This window comes from Halichoerus grypus, chromosome 6 (assembly GCF_964656455.1).
Source record: "Halichoerus grypus chromosome 6, mHalGry1.hap1.1, whole genome shotgun sequence".
Taxonomy (NCBI): Eukaryota; Metazoa; Chordata; class Mammalia; order Carnivora; family Phocidae; genus Halichoerus; species Halichoerus grypus.
The window spans coordinates 31374993-31402515 of record NC_135717.1 but is presented as its reverse complement, the minus strand read 5'-3'; the positions used below and the strand labels follow the sequence as shown (position 1 = coordinate 31402515).

The following is a 27523-nucleotide window of genomic DNA, read 5'->3' as shown; positions in this document are numbered from 1 at the left end:
TCCAAATGAAAAAAAACCTTCAAAGAAATGTAATAGACTACAGAAATGTTTGCATCCAACATACGAACTATAGCAATTACTTGCATTTTGTCACTAGAAATTTGACTCTGAGCCTTGTGTATTTTCAAAATTCTTAATATAAAGCACAAAACAATTATCCAGAAAATTCTCTGGCATTTGGGCACCACAGAGACATGCACATTCTGGTGCCTGCCACAATACGGCTAAATGCTAAGTAAACACAGAACTCCTTCACTGGGACTTTTAATTTCTTGTGAGTTAGAGAGGAGAGAAATGCAGTTCCAAATATGTTGTTTTAGGGGAACACAAACTGCAGAGCTAAATATGCACTGTCACATATATTAACATGACAGACTTCTCTTACACGTACTTTTTTTTTTTTTTTTAAGATTTTATTTATTTATTTGACAGAGAGAGAGATAGCGAGAGCAGGAACACAAGCAGGGGGAGTGGGAGAGGGAGACGCAGGCTTCCCGCGGAGCAGGGAGCCCGATGCGGGGCTCGATCCCAGGACCCTGGGATCATGACCTGAGCCAAAGGCAGCTGCTTAACCGACTGAGCCACCCCAGGTGCTCCTCTCACACGTATTTCAATTAAATTCCTTTTTGTTTTAATACTTCAGGGAAGGAAAGACTTCACAAAAGAAACCCATCCGCTTACAAATCCCTCCTCCGTCCCCATTTAAGGCTGTTCTTACTAGGGTCTAGCACAAGGGTCACACGTTCTTTTTTTTTTTTTCTTGCGAACAACCCTTTACAAATATGAAAGCAATTCTTATCTCCCAGGCCTACAAAAACAGGCCAAGGGCCAGTGCATTTTCAAGCTGAAGTGTCTTTTAGAGGCGATCAGGGCACAGCTCCCTCATCTTCCAGACAGGGAACATGAAGACCAGTTGGAAGGGGTCATGGGTAGGCCATGGTCACACAGGACACCGGCTACTAAAATGACTTATTGAGAGACTCAGTCCGGGCCTATGGGAACTTCTTGTTAGGAAGATACTAATAAAGTTCAGGGGAAAATTAGAAAATAATGCTAGTTGCTAAGTGGGTGCACAGCCAACTCGTGAGCTCCAGGAAAGGACCAGTGGTATGGAAATCTCCATTTGATGCCCGTAATGTACTAGACGTTATGCTAGCGAGGCAGTATTTATAAATACCCCAAGGACTTCAGCTAGGCCTTGAAAAATTAGGGAGGTGGATATTAACTAGGGAAAGGCATTCTAGTTAAAGCAGTATCATGGGCAAAGGCCAGGAGGCAGGAATCACCATCCTGTGCCCCTGCCTCATCCCAGGAGTGTACAACAGTAAATGGGAGTAACATGGTCCTGGGTTCCTATCCCAGCTCATTTACTGGTATGCGACTGTATTCATTTGCTACCTCTACTGTCACAAATTACCACAAATTTAGTAGATTAAAAAGACATATTTACCTCACAGTTCTGGAGGTCAGAAGTCCAAAACGGGCCTCAAGGGCTATAATCAAGGTGTCAATAGGGCATGATCCCTCTGGCTCTTGGGGAGAATCCATCTCCTTCCGGTCACCAGCCTCCACAGGCTGCCTGCACTCCTTGGCTTGTGGCCCCTCCCACCTTCAAAGACAGCAAGGGCTGGACAAGTCCTTCTCAAATTGCGTCACTTTGACACTGTTCTTTGCCTCTCAATTCCAATTTTAAGGATCCTCCTGATGACATTGGGCCCACTCAGATAATCCAGGATAATCTCCTGTTCTCAAGGTCAGCTGATTAGCAAGCCAATTCCACACGCAACCTCAATTCTCCCTTGCCATGCGACGTACCATGTTCATAGGTTCTGGTGATCAGAACAGGGGCATCTCTGGGGAGCCACCATTCTGCCCGCCACAGTGACCTCGGGTCAGTTAACAGTCTCCTCAGAGCCTGTTTCCTCACCAGAGACAGTCACAATGACATATTCACAGTTTCTACTTCAAAGAGTGAAGATTGCATCATCCAGATAAAGGGCTTGACTAACGGAAGGGCTCAGCCTAGTAACAGCTTACCATACCCACCTTTACATAAAAAGTAGTCAAGTAGAGACCAGAACTGGGTTTGTCTGCACTGAGTTGTTTCACTGTAAGCTTGTGACTTTATTATAGCAGGTGATCCCTGAGAGTTTTTTAAGATTTAAATATTTTTGGTTCTTTGTCTGGAATCTTATCTTAGCTTCAAAAACATCAAAGAAGCAAACCAAAAACCTTGAAGAAATAGGATACACACACACACTCCCTAAAAAGGACAATCTTCCAAAAGTAGAAAATATCACAAAACAGAAAGTGAAGATGGTCCTATTTTTAAAATACATAGGTTCAAGGAATCTAAATATCTATAAATGACTAAATTTGGTTTGAAGCTTCCTGCATACCTTTTGCTTTCCCCAGCCCCTCTCTATCTTCCTTCTAGTTCCTTACACACTTACCTGAAGGCTGACACCTCATTCTCCTGGGAAACCTCCCCACCCCAGCACCACTTCCTCTGAGCTATCCGTGATCTGATGTGGATGTCCTGCCTCCACACTCCAACAACCTGTCACAAACCTGTCCCCAGTCTCACATTGTAGGCAAGCCTGCCTGTCTGCCTCACTCTCTGGTGGTACTATATGTTGGGGAACTAGTTTTTTTTTTCATCTTTCTAGTTGGAGCACATAGTAGATCCTCAAATATTTGTTGAATTAAAAAGTCATGTTTCTGAATCTAACTTATGTGGGGAGGTCTGGCCTTAATTCTTACCTAGCAGCATTTACAAGGCTTAAGAGATAAGCCACAAGGGGAAGAAAAGCATCTCCTGTGAAACATGAGGACATCCTTGCTAAAATGATAGCAACATCACAAAAAAAAGTCAGTTTTAGGCACAGGGACAAAAAGTATGGAATTTCTAACTTACGCTAATGTGTATTAATCAGTACCCAGAGGGCCTTAGAACTCAAGGAGACAGGAAAAGATTTCCCTCTACAAGTACAGTGACAATGAATGAGATTATCCAAGAATACCAAGTAATCCTAGAACCTATTTCATTTACAGAGAACTGTTAAACCCAATGCCTGATCCAAACTCTCAAGAGTTAGATCCAGGAACCCAAGGAAAAAAAAAAAAGCAATCTCAGAATCAACCTTGCCTAAGAAATCAGTCCCTTGTTTTCTCAATACCTTTAAGAATGTGTGTCACTTACAGAATAAGAAAATCCTCCTCTCTGGACTTCCGGATATTACATAAAATTTCACAATCTAACAGAAAAGTGCTCCCAAAAAAGCTTTATTCATGAACAAGGATATGGAGGAGAGCGCTTTGTATGCATCCTGACTCAATTCTACCAGCAAAGCACAGCTCCACTGGACGCCACCTGGTGGAGTATAGAGAGACCCTACACTGGAATTAGCAGTTCGTCCTCTTAATAAATTCCTCTTTAAAAAATTCATTACAACAGTAGTTCCCAAAGGGTGTTCCTTAGAAAACTAAGGCCACAAGGTTCCCCAGTCAACTAAGTTTAGGAATTCCTAACGGTGGCAGAATAAAGTAGAAACGACATCCTTAGTTAATGGATTAGTGTATTTTCAAGGTAACATTTAAGTACCATGTGAATTTCAGTTCAGTTCATTAGGATTCCAGTGTCAGGGGACAGAGAAAAGCCAGTAGAAAGACAGAGAAAGAAGAATGCTTCAGGAAGGGGCCAACGCAGTCCTGTCGTAAGCGATGCCTACACCCTGGTCTAAGGAACCCAAAAGGCCAGGCACGAGGAGAAGTGGTGGTAGTGGGAAGGGATCCAAAGTGACTTAGTATCTCATTGCTTCAATCACTCTCACTTGAGCAATTTCAAGGTCAAGTGCCCTTTATTATAGTCATTCATTCAACCTTTTAACTACAACACTGAAATCAAGAAAAAGAACCAAAGATTAAACTACATGAAAATACAGAACTGCTGGGCGCCTGGGTGGCTCAGTTGGTTAAGCAACTGCCTTCGGCTCAGGTCATGATCCTGGAGTCCCGGGATCAAGTCCCGCATCGGACTCCCTGCTCAGTGGGGAGTCTGCTTCTCCCTCTGACCCTACCCCCTCTCGTGCACTCTCTCTCACTCTCTCTCTCTCAAATAAATAGATAAAATCTTAAAAAAAAAAAAAAAAAAGAAAGAAAGAAAGAAAGAAAATACAGAACTGCTATATAAAAAACGGTGACAGTAACACAGCTAGGAAAATAACGGACAGAAATATGACAAAGCAGCACCGCCCCCACCACCTAACAGGCAGGCCTCCATCAACAGACAGATCAGCACCAAGACAGCAATCGAGGGGTGAAGGACCCAGATAACTGAGATGAAAGGAAAGAGTTAAAACAACAAAAAGAGAAAGCAATCAGTATTAAGTGCTCAGGCAGAAAGCCAATTTTCCCTAATTCCCTTACAATAATGTGTAAAAGTATCAAATGTTACAGAAACGGTCTTAAGAGAGGGAGCAAAGTACCACGGAAGCAGATCTTACAACTAAACTCACGCATTCTTGAGGTAGGCATGTACTCTCTCGTAGCACACCCTGCACACCTAGACATGAGGCTTCACATCCGGTACGTTCTCAAAATACTTGTCCACTCATGCCAGCCAGCTACCTTAAGACAAATGTCAGAGAGCGTCCTGGCTATTTCTAAGACAATTAAAAAAAATAAAGGCAATGGAAAGATACGTGCATTCTGTAAACACTTGTGGCATGTTAAACCAGGACATCTGCTTTCTACCACAACAGACTAAACACTTCTCTAGTTAAGCTCTCCATAACCAATTGTTAAGTGAGGCAAATGTGCCTTAGGCCTCAATTTGTTGTACACAATCTAAATACAACCTTGACCTATAATTTACATTTCAAACTATAACATTAAAAAAAAAGTGTGCACACATTTCTCTTACTGAACAGCTACTATTAATAAGTAAAATACTGTCTGACTTCTGGGTATAAGAAAGAAAAGTGGAGGAAAAAACCAGATGCCCAAAGCAAGGTTTTATTGCACATATTATGGAAAGTCGTCGTTCCAAACTTGTCTTTTTCTTCTAAAAATAGTTCATTAAACTTAAGTGAGAGCTTACCCACAAAAATGAAGTGAAAAATGATGAATCAGAATGAATCTCAGCTCTTGCAAAGTTCATATGCAAAAGGATTTTACCAGACCCCACTAGAGTCACAAGCTAGGGAAGAAATGTAGCCAAGGTAATCAGAGACTAGATTTATTCTGAGAAGAAACTGCCTGTGATCATTTGTCAATATTAGGGATTTGACCAAAGAGGTTTACTTTGTTCCTTCAAATAGTTTTTACCCATTTATCACCTTCCTTTGCTTAAAAAAAGAAAAGAAAAAAAAGGGGCTAAAAGATTACTGTATCTTGTACTTGGAAAGGTTCTTCCAAAAAAGAAGTAATATTTTGAAAACCTCTGAATGAAAAAGTAATTTAAGATGAATCATTAGCACACAATATAAGCTAACCAGATAATAAAACATCCTTCCACCATCTTGAAATGTCTTCAACTCAAGAACTTGAATGCTACCATCATGTTGATGAGTAAGTGACTGCAGACTGGCCTTTCACGTTCAGTTTTCACTTGAGATCTCTGAGGGGCTTTCATTTTTTTTTCTTTTTTTAGATTTTATTTATTCATTTGAGACAGAGAGATAGAGAGAGAGAGAGCATGAGCAGGGAGGGGAAGCAGAGGGAGAAGCAGACTCCACACTGAGCAGGGAGTCCGACACGGGGTTCAACGCCAGGACCTAGAGATCACAACCAGAACTAAACGCAGACGCTTAACCATCTGAGCCACTTGGCGCCCCAGGGCTTTCATTTTCTCTTTTTTTTTTTCTTTTTTTTTTAAAGATTTTATTTATTTGACAGAGAGAGACACAGCAAGAGAGGGAACACAAGCAGGGGGAATGGGAGAGGGAGAAGCAGGCTCCCCGCCTAGCAGGGAGCCCGATGCGGGGCTCGATCCCAGGACCCTGGGATCTTGACCTGAGCCAAAGGCAGACGCTTAACGACTGAGCCACCCAGGCGCCCCGGGGCTTTCATTTTCTGAAAACATTTTTGAGTACCGGCTTCTTAAGCTTTTTTATGTTGGCAGTATGCTGCTTTCAAAATTCAAACTTACACTAAGTCTTCTTAGTCACCTGAATCTGGGCAGCTCAGAGTCTTTCAAGTGGACAGACACATACTTATGTGACAGCCTGATTTCCTCTCTTAATGTCCCTAGTGAAAAACACGAATGCAGTAGTTCTCTATGCATACAACCCTAAGACAGTGTCTATCTTAAAATGGCCAGTCATATGACTGTTTGATGTATTACTAGTATACTATTCTAATCCTCCTCCCCTCAAAATATGGAAGCAATCTAATACCCAGTAACAGAAGGACAGTTACATATTTTTGGTTGATCTACTGGGGGAAAGATGACACAGCCATCAATCTGATCGCTCACTTGGCAAATAGTGACTGAACCCCTGCTATGTGCCAGATGCTGGAGGAAAAGCACTTACTGAAGACACACGGGCCCCACCCTCAGAAACTGCACAGTCTGAGGAAGAAGACAGACATTAAACAAATCTCATAACTTCATACATAAATACAAACTATGTTAAGTGCTACAAATGAGAAGCAATAGGATACCCAACTGAGATCAGGGGAAACTGTAGAAGTGGTATTTGACTGGACCCTGAAGGATGAATTGGGGTCTGACAAGTGGAGACCAGGGCCCTAGAGGCTGGGGAGAATGGACCCTAATGTGAGGAAGAAGGGGCAAGAGTGGGTACCAGCTGAGGGTCCACTGGTCTAGTCCAGGGGTGGGGGAATGGGCCTGGACCAGCACGGTAACAGAAGACAGACAAGTGAGCAGATGAAGGTGTATCAGAGGAGACAGACAAGTGAGCAGATGAAAGTGTATCCAACAGAAAACTGACAGGAGGTCATGACTGCTACAGAGAAGAACATGGAGCAACATGAAAAGATGGGCAGGACACAATGTTTCATTTAAAAAGTAGGGACCTCAAATAATATATGATTCAGCTGAGTATAAACAAATAAAACAAAATTTTATATATATATATATATATATATATATGCACACTTATGCTGTAATGTGACATGACTTTTATACTTGTAAAAATACTTCCCAAAGGAAATGTATTCCCAAATTATGGTATATCCAACTGGTAATATAACCACTAAAATTCTGACCAAAACTTGTAACTATACACTCAAAAAGGTTATGGCATAAATTTTCAACTGCAAAATATGTAATTACAGACACAGTATGATCAAACCACAGTTTAAAAAGCTACACATCTTAGAGACTAGACTGTATTTGAAATAGCATAGTATTTTGTTTGCCAATAGAACACAAAACAGTGTATTTTATATAAATACAGAGAAAAGGAATCGGGAAATTTAAATATATAATCATAAGGGTAACATATGTAAAAGAAGATCTCAATATACACACATTTGTTGCAAGTACCAATGTCTGGATAGGAATTATTTTTACCTTTCTTTAGTGAGTGCAGCGCTGAAGTGAAGAAGGTCAGATAACCAGGAGGCTGGGGCGAGCCACTGAACTCAAAGTAGCCGAGGACTCCAGGCTGCAGGAACAAGAGCAGAATGAGGTGACTGAGGGACCAGAGGCCACTGTGTCACAGGAATATTTTATATCTGGACATGCCATCATTATTTGGCAACTGCAATTTGTGTTGTGTTTCATTTTTTAAGAAGGCTAACCACATGAACAAAGTTGCGGAACAGGACTGAGCTTTCCCTCCATCTAGACAACCAACAGGGTAAGGGATGGAGACGCAGAGCGTTCACAGGGGCATTCAGAGCTGAAACTTCCTTCCCTCTCCCTAAGTGGGTCTCTCCACCCTCTGCTTACAGTTCTTAGGCAGACTCTTAACGATCTGAGCCACCCAGGTGCCCTGCTTAGAGTTCTTCTAGGTCCCTGGCTAGAAACCTCACCATCAAGTTCAAGTAATTCATGCCTTTTGTTTAGTGCCTCTAGGCAAACTAAATCAATGATTTCTTTATAACCTTTCTCAGATTTCTTCCTCAATCGCTTCCTCTCATTTACTCTAAACATGCCTTCACACTTAGGGAAATCAGGTTAAATGAGACTGGCTCAGCTAGTGTTCAAGGTCATCCTTCCAGGGGCTCTTTGCCCCCATACCCAGACCCCCATTATGCAATGACAACCTTCCTCTCTGGTCAGGTCAGTCTGTGGAAGGACCATCTCTTACCCTCTTGCTCCTCCACTCCCACAAGTTTCTTTCCACCTGCTCAATCCATTTATCTAAGCTTTAGCACAGAACACCCCTGCATTCTGCCAAACCAATTAATTGTCCCCTACCAGACCAATCCTGCCTTCCACGTCAGGGTAATTGCTTCCTTCTCTTGAAGGCCCTGTGGCACAAATTCTGTCTGATGGCATCCTGTGATAATCGTATCTGCCCTAAAAGCCAAACTGTGAGATCCCTGGGGAAAGAGTGCTGGGCCTGGAGTCTGACACTGAATGGTCTTGGGTGGACACTTCAATGGAAAGCCTCAGCCTCCTTCTCTGGCAAATGGGGACAATTCATCACAAGGTTACTGAGAAGAATGAGCTTGATAAAGCACTAGGCAAATGTAAAGACCCCTTTCTGGCCCTAAAGCACATGCTTAATAAGTAAATGGAGCTGATCTGATCACTGGGACAAAATCAGATCCCAAAGGTAAAGTAGAAATTTAATCTGTTGGTAAAATTTTACATCAGTACACTGTAAAAAAAGAGGAAATTTCTGATCTGTAGTGGAAAACACACCCTTTCAAATCTAAAACATTTGCTTATTTTAAGATTCAATTTTAAATAAATCAACTGGTTTTTAGAAACAGAGAGTCAAAATGTTTAATCCTAATATCTAAAAAAAAGAAAACAGCACATAAATTTATTTCTCAAACAACTGAGGAAATCAGAAAACAACATTTTCTTCTGCTAAACTCCTTCAACATGTTTTTAACAAGCCGACCCAGAACTGACTTCAAGTAGAATTACAGTGTTTGGGTTCTTACGGTTTCAAACAAGGCTATGACAGTGTAATAAGCGCTTCTACCGAAAACAAAGAAAGACAACATCTTTAGAAATTCTAGTCACTTCGTTAATATTGGGCACAAAAGATAACAAAAATGGAAACTAACAGAAAGATAACAGACTCATTTAAGTTTCTTTAAATTCTGACCAATCTTCCAAACCAAAATCAAATGGAATAAATTCATCCTACATATTAATAACTGTTTCATGGCTAAAAATTAAATGAGGTCAATTTCAGCCCTCTTCTCACTCATGCTAAGAGTGGACACATGGCCCATGAGCATGCATCTGTCTACACGCATGGTGCAACTACACGTGTTCATGCATACATATGAACGGGTACACATAGTAGTGAAGTAAGGAAAATGCGAATTCGGAGTCTTCAAGGAAAACCCAAACTCAACCTTTCAAAACGAGTAACGGGGTGGACACCTCTATAAGGGAAGAATTTCTTCTTGTTGACAGCCTCACAGCTGCAGTTTTCCAAGGGCCTTCGTAGTTTGGAGGAAGGAGCCTCATCTTCAAAAGAACCAGCACTGCAATTTTCAAGCACTTTGACCACAGCAATCCCATAAACAATACAAAGCAAACAATCCCATCTGCAAAATTATTTTCACTTCTCATTGCCAAAGAAATGAAGACCATAAGACTCAACAACTAGAGGGAATGATACAAAGCTACAGAAATTGTAAAAAACTAGCCATTCAGAACACAAGGAACAGGCAAAGTCTATTTCAAGTGTTATTTTTCAAATATGCACAATACCATTAACGGTCTGTATTAAATTCTGAAAACTGGCATGTTTAAGAATGAACCTTAAAATATTTCAAACAAAAAAGTGCATATTCACACACAAGGACCTTTCTAGGTCCAGGCCCATAGTTTGCTCAGCAGCAAATAAACCCAGGGGCCACTGCCAGGCAGACAACTCTGTCCGGGCCCCGCCCCTGTGAGGCTCTTTCAGATGAGCCGGCCGAGCACGTAGACCTGCCTGACGCTGGGCTGAAGTTGGGGAGCAAGCCCTGCCGATCCACAGGCTGTCCCTCCTCACTCGGATGCTTACCAACGTGTGAAGGTCTTCCACCCCCAGGGTCCTACTGGTCCACTCCTGGATGCTTAACTGGCCACCAGGTGAGCGGACACAGGAGCTCAAGTGCCCGTGCTCTTCCCTCACGCGTGTAACTGGTCAGGTTTAATCAGGACCCACGACAGTAGGAAGACACCTCTGTGACCTCCTCTCCTACCACTGTGCCCTCTGCTCTGGCTCCACCAGTCCTAGTCCTTCCTTAGGACCTCTGACTTCCTGTTCCCTCCTCCTGCAGCACTCCCTCCATCTTTCCTCAGGGCTGCCTCACACACAGGCTTCAGTGGAAGTTTCTGCTGCAACATCCTTTCCTCAGAGGAAAGGCTTCCCTGTCTTCTAAATCAGTTATACCATTCCTCCCTGCCCTTGCGTCTACCACATCACCCTCCTTCATTTTCCTTTGGGCACTTATCTGAAACGACCTTGTACATTAGTTTCCTAGAGCTGCCCTAACAAATTACCTCAAACTCAGTGGCCTCAAACAACACATTTATTCTCACAGTTCTAGAGGCTAGCAGTGCGAAATCAGGAGGGCAGCAGGACTGTGCTCTCTCTGGAGGCTCTGAGGAAGAATCCTTCCTTGCCTCTTCCCTGGCTTTTGGTGGCTCCAGACATTCCCTGGCCTGTGGCTGCATCACTCCCGTGTCTGCCTGTGGCTTCACATGGCCTTCTCGCCCGTGTCTCTGTGTCCTCTCCTCTTCTTATACAGACACCAGTTATTGGGTTTAGGACCTGCTCTAAGTCCAGGATGCTTTCATCTCGAGATCCTTAGACACCTCTAAAGACCCTATTTCCCAATAAGGCCAATGCTGAGGTTCCGGGCAGACAGGCATTTTGGGAGGACACTACTCAACTCCCTGCACCTTGTCTGTGTTCCTGTTTGTTGTTTATCTCCAGAGGGTCTCTCTTGTTCATCACTACATATCCACTTCAGAGAGTACCTGGCACCGGGCAGGCACAAAATAAACATTTGTGAACGAGTGGAAGAATGGAGACAAAAAGAGAAATGAGACAAAGCGCCTCCTACAATTTAGCAAGACTAAAACATGATGAGTACCAGATTACAACCTGACCCAGTTTGCATGCTTTTAATTCCATTCCATGGGGTACAGTATACTCAGCACCTGCTATCATGAGGAGGCTGGAAAGAGGCTATTTATAGGAGACCAGCAAATCCTCGTCAGCATAAAATATTTCTTTGCTAAGTGAACACCATTTGCAGTGAGGCATACATTTTGGCAGACGGTGTGCACACCCTCTAGTGGCCGTAAGAATAGTAACCTCAGTGTTTCTACTCCATGGCACTGGAAGTATTTCTTACTAATGTTAACTCACACCCGAGAAAATTCAAAACTGTTTCATTCACGGTGCTATCAACCTAGGAGTTGACAGAAGTGGTACCTACTTATTTGCTCAACTGCAGAGCAGACTTTTACTAACAAACAACAGGTAACAGCAGGTGCCAGGCATTCTACTAGGTTTTTCTCCAAAAGGCTCAGGTTTTCTATCACCAGGCAATTTTCCTAACACCCAACTTTCCCCTCCAAAAGATTCCCAAGATTGTTCCCCATCCCACTTAAATTTAAAACAATGTGGTTTGCCAAACCTGCTAAGAATAAATTAATGGATGTATGCTAAATCACTGATCGTAAGTGGATAAATTATAGAAAACTCATGAAAAGAATCAAAAACTATTTTGGCTGCAAATACAAGATAAGCATTCTAAATAATACTGTTGGCTTTTGGTAGGTAGGTTACAAGGCACAAATCAGATGATTCTGTCAAGTGCTTTCAAAAACAAAAAAGCATTATTGATGTAGAAGCTACTGATACCTGTCAAATACCTAAAAAAATACTAAAATTAGAAGAGCCATAGAACTCCTGACCTTGTAAGTGACATTACCATTACCGAACGCTATTCCCTGCCCACTCAACTCGACATTCACCAAAATAAAAATGCCCCTGGCATATGTTTGTCTATGTTGTCCACAAGTAATAAACGACACTTTCCTGTCTGTATCTTAAACAGGCAGGAAGAACCCTCAAGGAAGAGGGATTCTACAGATGGAGGGAATGAAGAAATCAGAATTTCTTTTTCTTTATTAAGATTTTTTTTTTTTTTTGATAGAGAGGGAATGAGAGACAGAGAGCATGAGAGGGAGGAGGGTCGGGTGAGAAGCAGACTCCCGGCTGAGCAGGGAGCCCGATGCGGGACTCGATTCTGGGACTCCAGGATCATGACCTGGGCCGAAGGCAGTCTCGCTTAACTAACTGAGCCACCCAGGCGCCCAAAAGTAGAATTTCTTAATATGGTTTGCAACAAGAGGACTTCAAGCTCTTCTTCTCCCTCTGCAGTATCCACTGGCAAGTTTACTTCAGTTTCTAGCGGCATTCATTATTTATAAGGCAGGTATGATTTCATTTATTTATTTACTTATTTACTTACTTATTTTTAAGGAATCTCTACACCCAACATGGGGCTCAAACTTACAACCCTCGAGATCAAGAGTGCACGCTCTCCCAACTGGGCCAACCAGGCGCTCCAAGGCAGGTATGATTTTAGTGCATATCTGAGAAGAAAAATCTAGATGTTACCCTGCCTCGATACTGTGACTATCCTACACAGAACACCCACTCAGTAACATGAAATAGTGAGACCCTGCTGCCTTAACAGCAGGTCAACACCCATGGCCCCATCCTCAATCACTATTTATTCTTAAAAACCATTCCTAAAAATGAAGGGGAAAAAGTTACAAATTAAGAAGCCAACACCTTCAAAATTTTTCTATCCTGAAAGAGAAAGCCTGAAAAATGACATAAAATAGTTAAACACCCAAAGTTTTAACTTCTAGATCCATAGTGAAGTTTCAACTCTGAGACCTTAAACATTTCTTTGGACACAAGCAAGAATTTGGGGAGCCAGAAGCCCTGGGCTACAGGCCAGTCTCCACTGAGGGTTAAATTACACCCCTTGTGCCCCCCACCTTCTGAATCTGTTTAGAAGGACCTATCATTTCTATCTCACATGGCTATTGAGGAAGATCAGAAGCAAAAGCACGTGAAAACTGGAGGGCACTTTACCAGAGCATAGTTTACACATTCTTTGTTGGCTAATAACGAGTAAAGTATTTTGGAACTTACAGAAACAAGTATTTATAATATTCACCCTGCAATGTCTTTCTGTGATATTCAATAAATCAAAGGCAAAATTATTTTCCTAAAAATTGCATCCGGGCTCAGTGTCATATTCTACTCAGTGCATCCGGGCTCAGTGACATTGCTAACGTCAGGACTAAAACCTAGAAAACTAGAGTTAATGACGAGCAAACCAATTTGGGCAGGTTTGAGATAGCAAGTCAAATACAATGTTTTCCGCTGGTTAAAAACTTTTACTGTTTTCGGTAATTCAATATCAAATCAACTGAAAGAGGCTTTTGGAAGGATTCATCTGAGGGACTTACAAAAATTCAAACCAAGATAAAACTACAGCATTTCTCTTTGTGACAGCAACATAAGCATATACATATATGGTCAGGATACACATAATAAAAGTTTATGTTAAAGATTATTACTTCCAGAATATCATCACTTCCCAAGTAATAAACACTAATGGCACAATTTTATGATGGTCCAAACTGCTCACAAATATCTCGATTAAAGACAAATAAATTTACAATTAATCAGTATGGTTTTTTTTAATGAGGGGACAATTATCAAATGCACTCCTTCAGGGTGTCACAAACACACCTAGAGACATAAGCAAAAAGCACTGCCATTCTAACAAACCTGAGAAGTGCCACAAAAACATTAAAGCATTATTTTAGCCCAATTCTGGTATACTTAAATTTAAATACACTTAATATTGAAATCCCTTTACAAAACACAAAAATTACGAGATAAGGCTCTTGATCAAAAGATGTACCTTTCATAGTAAGATTTCTTTAAATTAGCAAGACCCTTAACATATTAGGAAGCATATTTTGTGGGGAGGGGCAGTAACAATTTGAGTATAAGGCTGAACATCACGGACAGCTCTACTGATGACAATACAACTCATCCTGTCTCTAGTCCCCCCAGATAACGCTCCAGGATTTTCCAGTCAAGGCACTGCTTGATTTCCATATTCTCTCTGCCACTGTGGTATGAGATAAGCTTGCAACAATTAGATTGTGGCATTCTGCGTGCTACCTGAAAAAAAAGATCTGTTTGTTCTAATACCTGTGAAGCATCCTAAGGCCTTATTTGGGAAAAACAGTAATTTACAAGAGACATTCTCAACCGAGGTGATTTTGTCCCCCTAGGGGACATCTGGCAATGCCTGGCTATTTTTGGTTGTCACAGCTAAGGGGGGAAGGAAGTGCTACAGGTATCCAGTAGGTGGAGGCCAAGACTGCTGCTAAACATTCTGCAAAGGGTGGGACAGCCCCCACCCTCACAGAACTACCTGACTCCAAGTGTCAATAATGCCGAGGTTGGGAAACCTTAATTCAGAGGAATGTCCAGAAGCATATTGTGCTCTATAGCGGGGCCTCCAAAAATGCCTTTACCTTTCCTCTTTATTCGACTCTCAAAGCCATGGCGGTGGTTTCATTTCTGGATCTGACATTTTGCCGTTACGTTATCTTACAAAGAGTGTGCACGAAACCGAGACCATCTAGGCAGTGTTGGTATGTTTCACAAGATAGATGGTTTCACAAGTGCCATGCTGGGCTGGCCTCCTGAGTTCTTTCACCATTAATCAAATATTGTCTCTTGCCAACCAGGCAATTTCATCTCAGTGAGAAGCAGCCCAGTGAAAGATGATACTAACATGATAAAAGCTATCTACACACTTTGGGAGGAAGCATTCTAAAGGCTGACAGGCCATACGGGGTCCCATCTTGGCAGCACCTTCTTGGTCCTGTTTTAAAGGCAGTCTGAACATTGCTGTACATCATTCTAACTCAGCGGGCCGCCGAAATGAGTAATGTCACCAGCACATCAGTGAGTCTGATGTGAACTCAGCGTCAAACTTGGAGCATCATCTCTGAAAGCACTGCTAACAAGCAGATTCAGAAAATGCAGAGGCTAAAGGTAAGGAACCAGCCTTGCTGCTCAGTCATAAAGGGGAACTCGCCTCTCTCCTGCAGGTCCAACCACAGAGACACTATAGAGGCCATAAACAAAACAAGATCAGAAAGAGCTCTGATACGGATGTTCAAAGGCATGTCTCAAAAAAACTTCCCCAACCAATAACTGACGAACCTTCTTCTGCCTCCCTCTTTCAGCCTCTAAACTTCATCAAAGTCAAAATAGTCAGAAGGGATTATGTGAGCCAATTCCCTACCTTCAGAGACTAGAAATCTGTGTAAAACTCAGAACTCAGAGACTTGCTAATGTCAGGACTAAAACCTAGACCTCTAGAGCCCTAGCTGAGTCCTACTCCTTATCACATGACCCCTGCTAAGAACTGGCTCCGAACTCTCTGGATACAGATCTCCAAAGGAGCTGAAAATAATGAAGTTGCCTCTCAGTACTCTTATTATAAGGCTAAGTGATCTCAATGTTTTCCATACTTTTCTTTGAAAGGGTAAACACATAATATATACTATTTATTCATGTGCCATTGCTCGTCTGCCATTTTTCCCTTTATTTTTTAGGAGAAACTCAGTGAAAATGTAAAGAAAAAAACAGAGGATTTCAAGCAAAACTAGGCACAGTGTCCTACGGAAGTCCCTACAAAGCCTACCTGAAGGAAGACCTCTTCACCCCTGCAGGTCATTTTTTATCATCTTAATTATAAAACAAACAAAAGATTTCTTATATAAGTAGGAAGTTCCAGCAAACATTACACACATGTCGAGTTCTCTCAATAGTGCTAAATATCCAGGATTTTCCCATGACGCCATTTCTATGGATAAGTTTTCATTTATTGGGACTCCATCCTGCAGGCATTTTCATGTCTTATTTAATCCCTGTTTATAGATGAAGGCATGGAGGCTTAAGGAGGTTAAGAAGCCCATAGGCCACACAGCTAACAAGTGACGGAGCTCAGTGTCTAAGTCCTGATTCTTCACCATTCTGCCGTACCGCCTCCGTGACCATCATCTACTGCAAATCTACATGAAAACCCACTTATCACACAACTATTGCAGCTAAGAGTTAAATGCCCGTTCCAGTCCCCTGATGCCTGGCAGGTGAGTGACCTGCCCCACGTCACAGAACCAGTTAATGCTGCCAGTGGGACCAGGCCCAGGCACCCAGGGTGGCTCCCAGCTGCCAGCCTGCCTTGGCAGAACGAGAGACAAGCCTGTGAGGGGCACGGAGAGCCATCCCGTGCCTGCCCTCGCAGAACGAGAGACAAGCCTGTGAGGGGCATGGAAAGCCATCCCGTAGCCACGTAAGAGTAAGGACACATTCACTCTAATGCACAGCTGAGAACTTACAAGCAGAATAACTAGATATTAACACTGCTGCTTAAAGAATCTACTCAGAGTTAACACATAAACAGTGTTCCTAACATGACCGAAAAGCTGTAATGACAGAAATTCATGTCCAATCTACATAAAATCTCCCCAGTGCAAAAGGTAAAATCCAACCCAGTCACAATTACTAAATCCTCAGTGAGGTCTGGATTCGTAGGGTTTATGTCTCAGGTACCTATGGTCCTGTATCTAAGTATCATTTTTACTTGCTGTACCCAAGTATGATTTACACTTGCTGCAATGACTTTTTCTGTGGAACTGTTCTTATAATTTATTGAGATTATTTTAAGCTTTATACTGGCCTCTCAATAATAAGAGGTCCTGAACACACACTGAAGATCCTATAAAAAACAATTTATCAGGGGATGAAGCTGGCAATGGGAAAGCAGCAGAGAAGCCATGTTAGGAAACTTTCTGTTAATAAGACCTTGAAAGAGTTATGCACTTTATAAAATAGAAGGGCACACGTTCTCAGTTTTTTTTAAAGCTAAACTACAGCTGACAAGTAAAACCAAGTATTCCATAGTAACATGCCATACAGTGTCAAATAAAATTTTTAGAAATTTGCAGGTGCATATAAACCTGTAAGTTAATTCTTATCTGCTCTAAGCTCATAAGACAAACTGAAAGTCTGCTGGAAATTCCCAAATAAAAAATTCACAAGGTTTACAAGTGTTCCATTCTCTCAAAACTCACTTGGCCAAACCATCCCTACGATCGAGTATCTCAAAAATCATTTAATTGGGGCTTATCTATAATGTGATCTTTTCATTGCTGCAAATCAAGAGGTATAAAAAACCCTTCTAATATAAACAATCCAACACAACCCAGTGAAACCTTGGGGATGGGAGGAGATATGAAAGACAGGTACCTCGTAGTTTGAGAGAAAATCTAGTAATTCTGATTGAGATGGGATGTAGAGAAGTGGTTTCATCACCCGGCGGATAAACTTCTCAATGTAAACAGCACTCATGGGGCCTTTGTATTCGATTGGTCCAAAACTAGTACCAAAAAAATAAAAATAAAAAAATAAAAATAATACACCATGCATTAAACCTGTAACGTATAACTGAAATCATCAAAACCACAAGACGATCCTGACTGCTTCATAGGTAAGTAGCCTGTGTCCCGGGAGGTGAATGGAGGACCAACTGAGAGTAAGCATTTCATGTGCCGGGTGGCACAAGCAGCCACTACTTTTCTATGAGCTTAATTCAACTGCAAACTGAATTTCAAACAAAGAACATTCATTCTAGCCTCTGGGGGAAAAAGAAAAATTCCCATAATAATATTTCTTTAAAAAACAAAACCAAACAGAAAGGCAATCCTGGAAACTGACCAAATGCTTAAAGGATTGCAGGATCTTAACTACATAATTCAACGTGGGGGGGGGGGGGACTTTCTTTTACACATCACTCTGAAATAAAAAACAAGCTGAGCAACTGGCCCTTGGCCTACTAAAACGTACTTATTAAATATTCCCATAGGCACTTACACAAAGGATCACTAAATAACCTGAAACCTATTGAACGCTTTACTATAACAAAAAAAGATAATGGGAAGGGACAAAGGGATCTGCAAAAATGATCTTATTTTCCCTTCCAGGTGTGCTTACGGATGCACAGCAATTTGATTTAGCATTGCTAAGAAATAAGACCAACTTTCAGTTACCCTCCTAAGCTAATCAGAATCCTCACATGGCTTTCTTCAATCTTGCACAATGCAGACGCTGCTCAAATATAACTGAATGGTATGTGGCGGGATGGGGGAGTAAGGTGAAATATAATAACTCCATAACCATTCTTCTGTCTAAATAGAAATTGACATTAAGCTTGCTGTTAATAGCAAAATAAACAGAGCATAGTAAAGATTTACATAAATGCTGTGATCCCAATACCATATGCTTACATAAATGACAAACACACATATAATGGGATGAGATAAACACAATTCTTCAGGGTGCACTGAAAATATGATGCCAAACAAAAGAATGTTAGCATGAAAAAAGTAAAAATAGCGCTCTACATGCACAGCTGGGAGACAGAGTTAACAACTCTATCAATTCAAGACCTACATTAGTTTAAAAATTACCACCACCACCAACCCCATCAGCCACTAACAATTTTTAATTTAAAGGAAGAAATCAAAAAATCATCTGATAACACATTTTGTTCAGCAAAACGGAGCCAACAAATCTGGAAACGTCATCTACTCAGGCAAACAGGCTCCTGGAGGGTCGTTAGAAGGATCCCAGTGACTTGTAAAAGCTGAGAAGATCTCAGAATGCAGGTGCAGAACACATTTTACCAACATGCCACAGTCACGACCACGGGACGAGCTGATCCAGGGCTGCTGAGCCGTGAACAGAGTGTTAGAAGAAACTACTCCCTGCCTTAGAGCCTTTTATAAACTTTCTTAGTGAGTGGTATCAATACAAGCAAAAAAAAGTGGAATCTACTTAAAAGCAAAACAGAGAGTCTATTAATCTCAGCAGCCACTAGTAGGTAAGCCATTACGAACACAGGAACAACAGAAACACACGGACAGCGATGGTCTGTCTGCCCAGGGATGAGGCTGAGGGGCCACATTTGCAAGCACTATTAACCAAGAGAACCTGCACCACCGAATGGTCACAAGAGAGCTTAGCTGAAGACACACATTCATTCATGTGTGTTATGTATAGAACAGAGAACTTGCAGATTCTTAAACGGGATATGAAAAGGCTATCTTTCAGGTATCTCTGTGCCTTAGCACTTGCTTGTTTTTGGTACACTGGGAATGGGAGATATTCAAGTGAGTATTAAGAGGTCTGAACGAACTGAAACAAGTAAAACCTAACAGGCAAAGATGAGGGGCAAGCACTTCAAGGAGAGTATCAACCTCAAATTCCTCATAAAATGAGAAGGATGGACTAGATGTTTCTAAAGTTCCTTGCCTGTCCTTTCAATCTTTCCATAAATCTAAGAAAACAAACAGTATAAGACAATATACTGCACAGCCATATAACCCAAAAAGATATTTTGTACTTGATTCAAGGGAACTCTCCTGATTTTAGTATCACATCAAATTAGGCCCACCTCTGGGCAGTTGACTTGGGTTACCTAGTGGCAAGGCCTATACTCCTCACTAGGCACCTGTGACCTATTTCCTATCTCCAAATATTGTCTACTTCCAAAAAGAGAACTGCAGGGACCTTCGCAGGGCGAGCTTATTTATCCCATTACAGAGCAGACAGCTTTAGCATCTTCAAATGCAACAGTTTACTCTCTGAGAAGTACTCTCGTATCTAGAAGAGACTTTGAAGGTGGAGATGGGGTAAGAAAGTGCATTTTTGCTCAAATATTACTTAACAGCTCTTGAGAAACAATACTACATGCCACACAACATTTTATGTTAGAAACATGAGGTGTGATGGAACGTGACAGATAATCCACAAATGATAGTTTGATGTTTCTTATAAATCCTCACTGATTAAAGCCTAGGAAGTTCAGAGGGAGGGAAAAAATAAAGCATAAAAAGTAAAGTTCCTACTAATCAAACATTCTTTACCCATTTTACCTTCATTAACAAACTTCAAGCCAATTACACTGAACAAAGTCAAAATCTCATCTGTCTCCAAAATTCTTCAAGACCGATTTTAGACATTACTTAACACTCACAGCAACGTCTGGGCAGTATTCCAAAATCAAACACCAATATTTCTGCAGCATAATAAATAAACTGGCTCCTTAAGTGGGATAAAGACCAAAGGCAGCCTCTTGTTACTTCAGGCTAGATGAATGCATACGGGAACAAAATTTACGAAAACTTTTCAGGTCTTCAAAGCTCCTTGGGTTTCAGGATTATGGGCATAGGACCGGGGACTCATAGTAACTTTCTTCCCAGCTGAAAAGGTGCTAAGATTCCCTCCTGCTTATGTATGTTGCCAGGTGACAGGATAAGGACCTTTGTGTATTTTCAGACGATAAAGTACTTCAGGATGTCTGAAATGTACAGCCGCACAATAGGGCCGCTAGCACTACCAAAAACAATGCCATACACTACGTAATGGTATGAAAAAAATGTTCACACAAGCAAGAAAAAGCAGTTTAGGAAATACTATTACTACACAATCCCATTTTTTTATTTTGGAAAAAAAAAAAAGAGGGTGGATATGTATAGTCAGAGGACGATATAAATCAAAACACATAATGATTATGTATGGCTGATTAAATATCCAGATCCTCTTATTTATTTTTGCTTATCTGTATTTTTTGCTTATCTGTACTTTCTCAATTTCCTACAGTGAATATCTAATACTTTTAAACAGAAAAAAAATTCACTTTGGAACGTAACTGGAATTAGAAAACTAATTCTTACCTCCGATGATACAGATATATCACAGGGAAATAAAAGAAATGCTTCTGTTTTCTGCATTTCCCCTGGTTCCACCAACAGTTAATTGCCACAAACAACACCTGCAGAGCCAAAAAAGGTTTCAAATGACTATGAATAACAACTGAAAAATTACCAAGATTTTAAAGATAAAAATCATAGAAATGGAACTATTCCTCTCCAAAACAGAAAGTGAGAAAAAAATTATCTCCGGTATTCAAAGAAGGTCATCATCTACCACCACAAAAAAAAAAGACAGACTTTCATCTATGGTGTCTAGCTAGGACTCTAGTATTTTACTAGTATTTTACAGTCTAGTCCAAGAGGGAAATGATTTGCTTTGAATTCTAAAGTGAATGAGCACCAGTGAGCTTTTTCTAAGCATGATTACACTAAAACTCAATGGAAGGATATCTTGACAGTCAAACTGAGCATGGGAGAAGGAAAAAAAATGTTAGCTGCAAATAAAACGTCACAAATATCAAAACCCATTTTTAACAACTACATTAAAAACCAGTAAGAATAAGATAATTAAAGCTATGCTCTAAAATGTAGTATTAAGCAGCAAAAATACAAATTAAACACATATTTATAGGTAAATGCTAAGGTATTTCAGGAGAAGTGTCACTGTGTCTCCAATCTACTTGGAAAAGTACCCCAAAGAAGATGGGTTCATAGATTAGAGCAGGGTTTCTCAACTTCAGCACTACTGCTATTTTGGCCTTCCACTGGTAGGAGGCTTTCTGTATGTGTGTCTTTGTTGAGGGGCAGTCCTACACACTGGTTGTAGGGTTTAGCAGTATTCTTGGCCTGTACCCACTACATGCCAGCAGCTTCCCCCCCTCAATAGTGATCCCCAAAAATAGCTCCAAATGCTGCCGAAAGTCCCCTGGGGGAGAAAATTTCCTCTAGGTGAGAACTACTGACTAGAGGAATAGTAAGAGAAATAAATACATGATCAAATAAGCAAAATAAAATGTCATTAACAACATTTAACTGGCAATCATATATACAATTCCTTTACCTTTGCTATGTGAAGAAATTTTCATAGTAATATTGAAAAAATACGAAGATTACAAATGAAAAGTCACTTTTAGAGGCCTTCCTTACACGTCGTAAATAGCAATATTGCTCAAAACTTCGTGGAAGCTCTTTAGAGCTCCTTTTAGAGTCCATTTATGAGAAAGGAAAACAACGATATCTTTACTTAAAGGCGACATCTCATTTTTTTATTCAAAAATAGGGCACAATCTACCATGTTTGCTAATTTTACTAAAGCAATGTGGCTCAAACGATTTTTGCCTGTTTCCAAAAATAAACCCCCTCCTTTTCCCTAGTGAGAACACAGAATAATAAGCTCTCCATTTGGAAGGAGCTGGAAAAAACATTTGAAAAAAGCAGTGCCCATTAGCTGTGGATGGCACTATAACCTTCACCATTTGTCATGTGATCCTTAGCCAACTGCTCCACCATCCAAGTCTGAGGTCCTGCTTCCAAGCACAGGGACGCCAGGGCCAGTGTGCAGAGCTGTCATGAGAAACTGCACAGGGCCCAGCACACCAGAACGCCACTCCGAAAATCACTCAGAAGGACACCACTGCTTCAGCTCACAATACAGTAACAAGTAACTGACACCTGCCCTAAACACAGATTTCCTCCTCGTTCCCCACATGTTCTCTTAATTCAGAAAACTTGGGCAATGCCTGGGGAATGAAGTGGTGACTTCTTTTATGCTAACCTATCGCTTGCCTCCCAGCGCTCCATTAGAGTTCCTGCTTCCTCCCTGGAAGTGTCTGCCAGTTTGGTTATTATTACCTTTTTTTTTTTTTTAAGTTAGCTCTACTGCCCAATGTGAGGCTTGAACTCACGAACCTAAGATCAAGAGTCACATGCTTTACCAACTGAGCCAGCCTGGCGCCCCTATTATTAGTCATTTTTAAAGGGGGAGGGGGGTAAAGGGAGTACTGGGAACTGATCGATCCCATGGGTCCAAAGTCGGAACACAAAATCACAACCTCCTCAGAACCAGTGTCCCAGGCAATGAAGAGTTCTAATGAAGAGCTAGATTTAAACAGTACTTTGCACCACATTCAGGGATCTATAATGGTTCAAAAGGCTTTGCTAGGTTGGGCAGAAAGCCTCACCAGCATTTATAACATTGTTTCTAAGAAAAACCAACCCAGAGTTCCAAAGAAACTTCTGGAACTCAGCTGCCTGCATAAATTACCTCAGATGAGTGGTTCTCAGCAGCAGCCTTTTAGAAATCTGTGCAATCTCTTCTGCTTGTTGCAGTGACTGGGAAGCTACAGGGCATGCGGTGGGCAGGCACTGTGGGAGACAGCCCACGATGGTCGAAACTGCGTTGCACAGGGAAGAGTTATCCCCAGCACCCCAGGGCAGTTTGAAATGTCCTGCCCAACAATGAGGCTGGAGAAAACCTGTCTGTTAGTAATCAAGCCCAGGACCTAATTCCATTTCATATGTGAATCCAAAGTACGGTTTTTGTATTCACCGAATTTCTTGGGAAGGCAACTCCTATGTAAACCCAAGGCAAAAATTACTTTGTTTGGTTCCAGCCTTTACCAAGAGCTGTTTACCGCTTAGGAAACTCGAATCAGTGAGAGCAGTGTCCCCACGGTACCTGAGTCTCTAACACAACACACCTTTACCAGTCTGACCCCAACAGTTCTCCATAAAGGGACCAGGACCTATTTTGCCCCAGCATTTACATCCTGAAACACACATGACCTGATTGTGTTACTTTTGTTTCCCCCACCTTTATAATTAGTAGATTAGCTCTTTTGCAATTTAATGTGTAGGGAAGTTTTATCATCTATGAATTCCTTTTCAGGACAGCAAAAGACACCTCATAAAATATTTGTTTTATAAAAGGCAACTGGGATCCACTGGGTTGAAAACCACTGCCATATAGATGACTCATTTGCGCAGCCCTTTGGTCTAGCACAAAGGTTAACCTTCATTAAGTATTTGTCGCATATAGTTCTGGTCCAAGTATTTTTATTTTTTTATTTTTACTTTTATTTATTTATTTATTTATTTGGTCCAAGTATTTTTAAAAGGTCAGTATGTTACATTGTAGTCATGACATATAAATCTGTCTTACAGCAGGGCACCTGGCTGGCTTAGTCTGACTCTTGGTTTCGGCTCAGGCCATGATCTCAGGCTGGTAAGATCCAGCCCTGCATCGGGGTCCATGCTGGGCATGGAACCTGCTTAAGATTCTCTCTCTGCCCCTCCCTACTTACCTCAACCCCATGCACATGCACACGCACGCGTGTGCTCTCTCTCTCAAATAAATAATGTGAATATTAAAAAAAAAGAAAAGAAAAAGAAAATAACTCATGGACAAGTATCCAATGGATATTCAACTAGGCTTTTCAGCATTGAAACCAAACAGCATGGCACCCTGAGATGAACACTGACCTGCATCACAAGGAAACACAGCTCAGTGTTTCCCTCTCCTGCTCCCTCTCCTGCCTCTAACCAACTATGACCCTCACCATCAGAAATCCTTTTTCTTTATAGAAGGCATTACAATTTTTTAAAGTAAGGCTCCTGGCCTTCACCCTGGCTCAGTCAGCCAGCTGGGTAAGGGGTCTCTCTGGGAACAACCAGCCCGGCACACAGGGCTGAGTCATCCATTTGCAGGCTGAGTGTTAGCATTACCTGGTCTGAAAGCTGACCCGCTGCTTGCTCAATCTCTGACCTGGCGGCAATGGACTGGCCACACCACGGAGCATAGAAGAACAACAGCACCACCTCTGAGTCCCGGCGAACATGCTCTGCGTAGTCCAGCTGCCCCTGGAAGAGGTCAAGCACCGGAGACCTCGAGGAGAAAAAGCTGACAGGTGGCTTTGCTGGTATTATCACATCTTTTGCTCGACTACAAAAGAGCAAACACAAACATGATTGCTAAGTTTATCTTCTTCTAAAAACAGCTTTCTGTGGAGGGAGATCGAAGCTTAAGAGAAAAATCCCTTGAGTAAGAACATGGAGTTCCTAAAACATCACCCTGGAGTAAAAAATATGCTGTGCTAAGGCAATATTTAGCTGAGAGAATGCAAGACATGACCAATATGCTGAAAACGACTCTCTAACACTGTCTCCCCAGGTGTGGGGTGGGAAGGCAGCAGAGAGCAAAGGAGAAGGAGGTCTTAGAATAATCCCTATTCTTGCCTCCCACACCCAACACACTCCTCCCTCACCTCTCTGCAGCCTGGCTCACCAAAGGAGCCACTGATCTCCAGGGCTTCAGAACAGCCAGCGAGCTTACTCAGAACTAAGGAGAGGGAGCTCTCGTGGCTACCACTAATAAGATTTCTATGGGAAATTCTTACCATGGACTCAACTCTGAGAAAACATTATGTTTATGAGCTGGAGTTGACCTGTACTTATCCAGGGCATTCAGGAAAAAGTAATAAATAATAATGTAGTTTCTCCAGATACATATATTGGGAAGCCACTAAAATGGAGTGGGGAGGCCAGAAGGGGGAGCCAGCACCTCTCCCTGTCAATTACAGGAAAAAATGATCAATTAGACTCCAACAGGAGAATCCTCAACAGGAAAAGAATTACAAGCCCCAACAGGAAAAGATGTAACAACTCCTACAAAAAGACTGACTACTCCAGCAATCAGCCATTGAAAAACTGTCATCCCCCCAAACTCTTGCTTCTCTCCAATGGACTTTCACTCACAACAACCCCTCCCATCTTCCCCTTTCTCCATAAAATAATGTTGTTCTCCTTTGTCTGTGGGATTTGCCTATGATTTGCCATAGCTTGCATGTCCTGGATTGCAGTTCTCTGCTATTTCTGAATAAACCCATTTTTCTGGTAAAATAACTGACTCTTTAATTTTTAAGGTTAACAATATCATGATCCAAAGGTTAATAAAGATGAATAACAAAGTATCAGCCCATTTTAACTGGAAAACAGTCTTCCTGAGTACCTGAAGTTCCCAAAAGGGAGAGATCAAGAGAAGACAGAAAAGAATGAACAAGTGGTCTGAAGTCACAGAGCTGCCACTATTTTTCCCATCAAGACAAAATATCTTGGCTGAGGCTGCATCCCACCAGGTGAAAGGAGCTTAATGAACACCTTGAGCTGTTCACACATCTGCATTAACATGGCATAAAACCAATACAGTGGTTTAGCCTAGAAACCAACAGAATTAAAAAAGAGACCCTAGAAAATATTCAATTAACCCAAAAGGCAGAAAACGACCAAGGAAGGAACAAACACCAGAAGGTACAAATGGAAAACAAATAGCCAGAAGGTAGGATTATACCCAACAATATCAAATATTAAATATGTAATTAAATATTACATTAAATATAAAAGGACTAAACCACCCAATTAAGAGGAAGAGAATGCCAGACTAGATAATGAAGCAAGACCTACCAAATGCTGTCTAAAAGAGACCCATTTTAAACATAAAGACATAGGATGAAAGCATAGGATGGGAAAAGATAAATTATCTAAATAGTAAGCATAAAGAAGCTGGAGTAACTCATTAAGTGAAAGAATAAACTGGGGTATATTCTTACAATTAAATGTTACTCAACAATAAAAGAACTGATACATACCATAACTGGATGAATCTCAAAATAATTACACTGAAGAAGTCAGACACTAAAGAATACATATAACATGAATGCATTATATAAAATTCCAAAACTAATCTATAACAAAATAATCACACCAGTGACTATCTAGAGTGGGGAGTGGGGCAGGGACACTGACTGCAGAATACGGGTACTGAGGAAACTTTCTGGGGAGAAGGAAACATTCTCTATCTTGACTGAAAGGATGGAGGTGGTTAAATTTATCAAAAGTAATTAATCTGGGGGCGCCTGGGTGGCTCAGTCGTTAAGCGTCTGCCTTCGGCTCAGGTCATGATCCCAGGGTCCTGGGATCGAGCCCCACATCGGGCTCCCTGCTCAGCAGGAAGCCTGCTTCTCCCTCTCCCACTCCCCCTGCTTGTGTTCCCTCTCTCGCTGTGTCTCTCTCTGTCAAATAAATAAATAAAATCTTTAAAAAAAAAAAAAGTAATTAATCTGTACATGTAAAATGTGTAATTTTACTGAAAACAAAATATACCACCATGAAGCTGATGAGAAAAACATCTTGGCTGGTGTGTCTCCTCCTCTGACAACTCTACCCAAAGTAGGAGACCTCATTTTTTTCTCTCAGCTCCCTGTTGGTTGCCTTTATACCCCTCACCACAATCAGTAACTTACTTCTTTTACTGATTACCTATTTACTCTACCACATCATTAACTCCCTGAAGGCAAGAACCCTATTTTTTTCACTGTTAGAGCCTCACTGTTTATGGTGCCTGGTCCTCTGAAGTTCGATAATTTGTGAAACGAACAAACCGACCCTCCTACCTCACCTGAACATATGCAAAGGCAAATTAAATATAAACCCACAGAGATAGACATAATTAAGAACACTCAGAATAAAAGTGTC

General features: G+C 41.4%; 1 protein-coding gene across 6 annotated transcripts in view; it reads right to left on the bottom strand.

Annotated features, from left to right (window-relative positions):
• The window catches only part of TXNDC11 (thioredoxin domain containing 11), a 59160-nt gene that overhangs the window by 27687 nt on the left and 3950 nt on the right, over positions 1-27523 (bottom strand). The window contains exons 2-5 of one of the 6 annotated variants that reach the window (XM_036086268.2): positions 24719-24935; positions 21017-21114; positions 17529-17658; positions 7541-7634 (exon numbers count right to left, since the gene is read on the bottom strand). In XM_036086268.2, the coding sequence (XP_035942161.1) occupies positions 7541-7634; positions 17529-17658; positions 21017-21114; positions 24719-24935 (539 nt within the window). Of the gene's footprint in view, positions 1-7540; positions 7635-17528; positions 17659-21016; positions 21115-24718; positions 24936-27523 lie in introns of those variants that run through there. The other 5 variants (XM_036086275.2, XM_036086274.2, XM_036086271.2 and 2 more) reach the window with 5 other exon arrangements.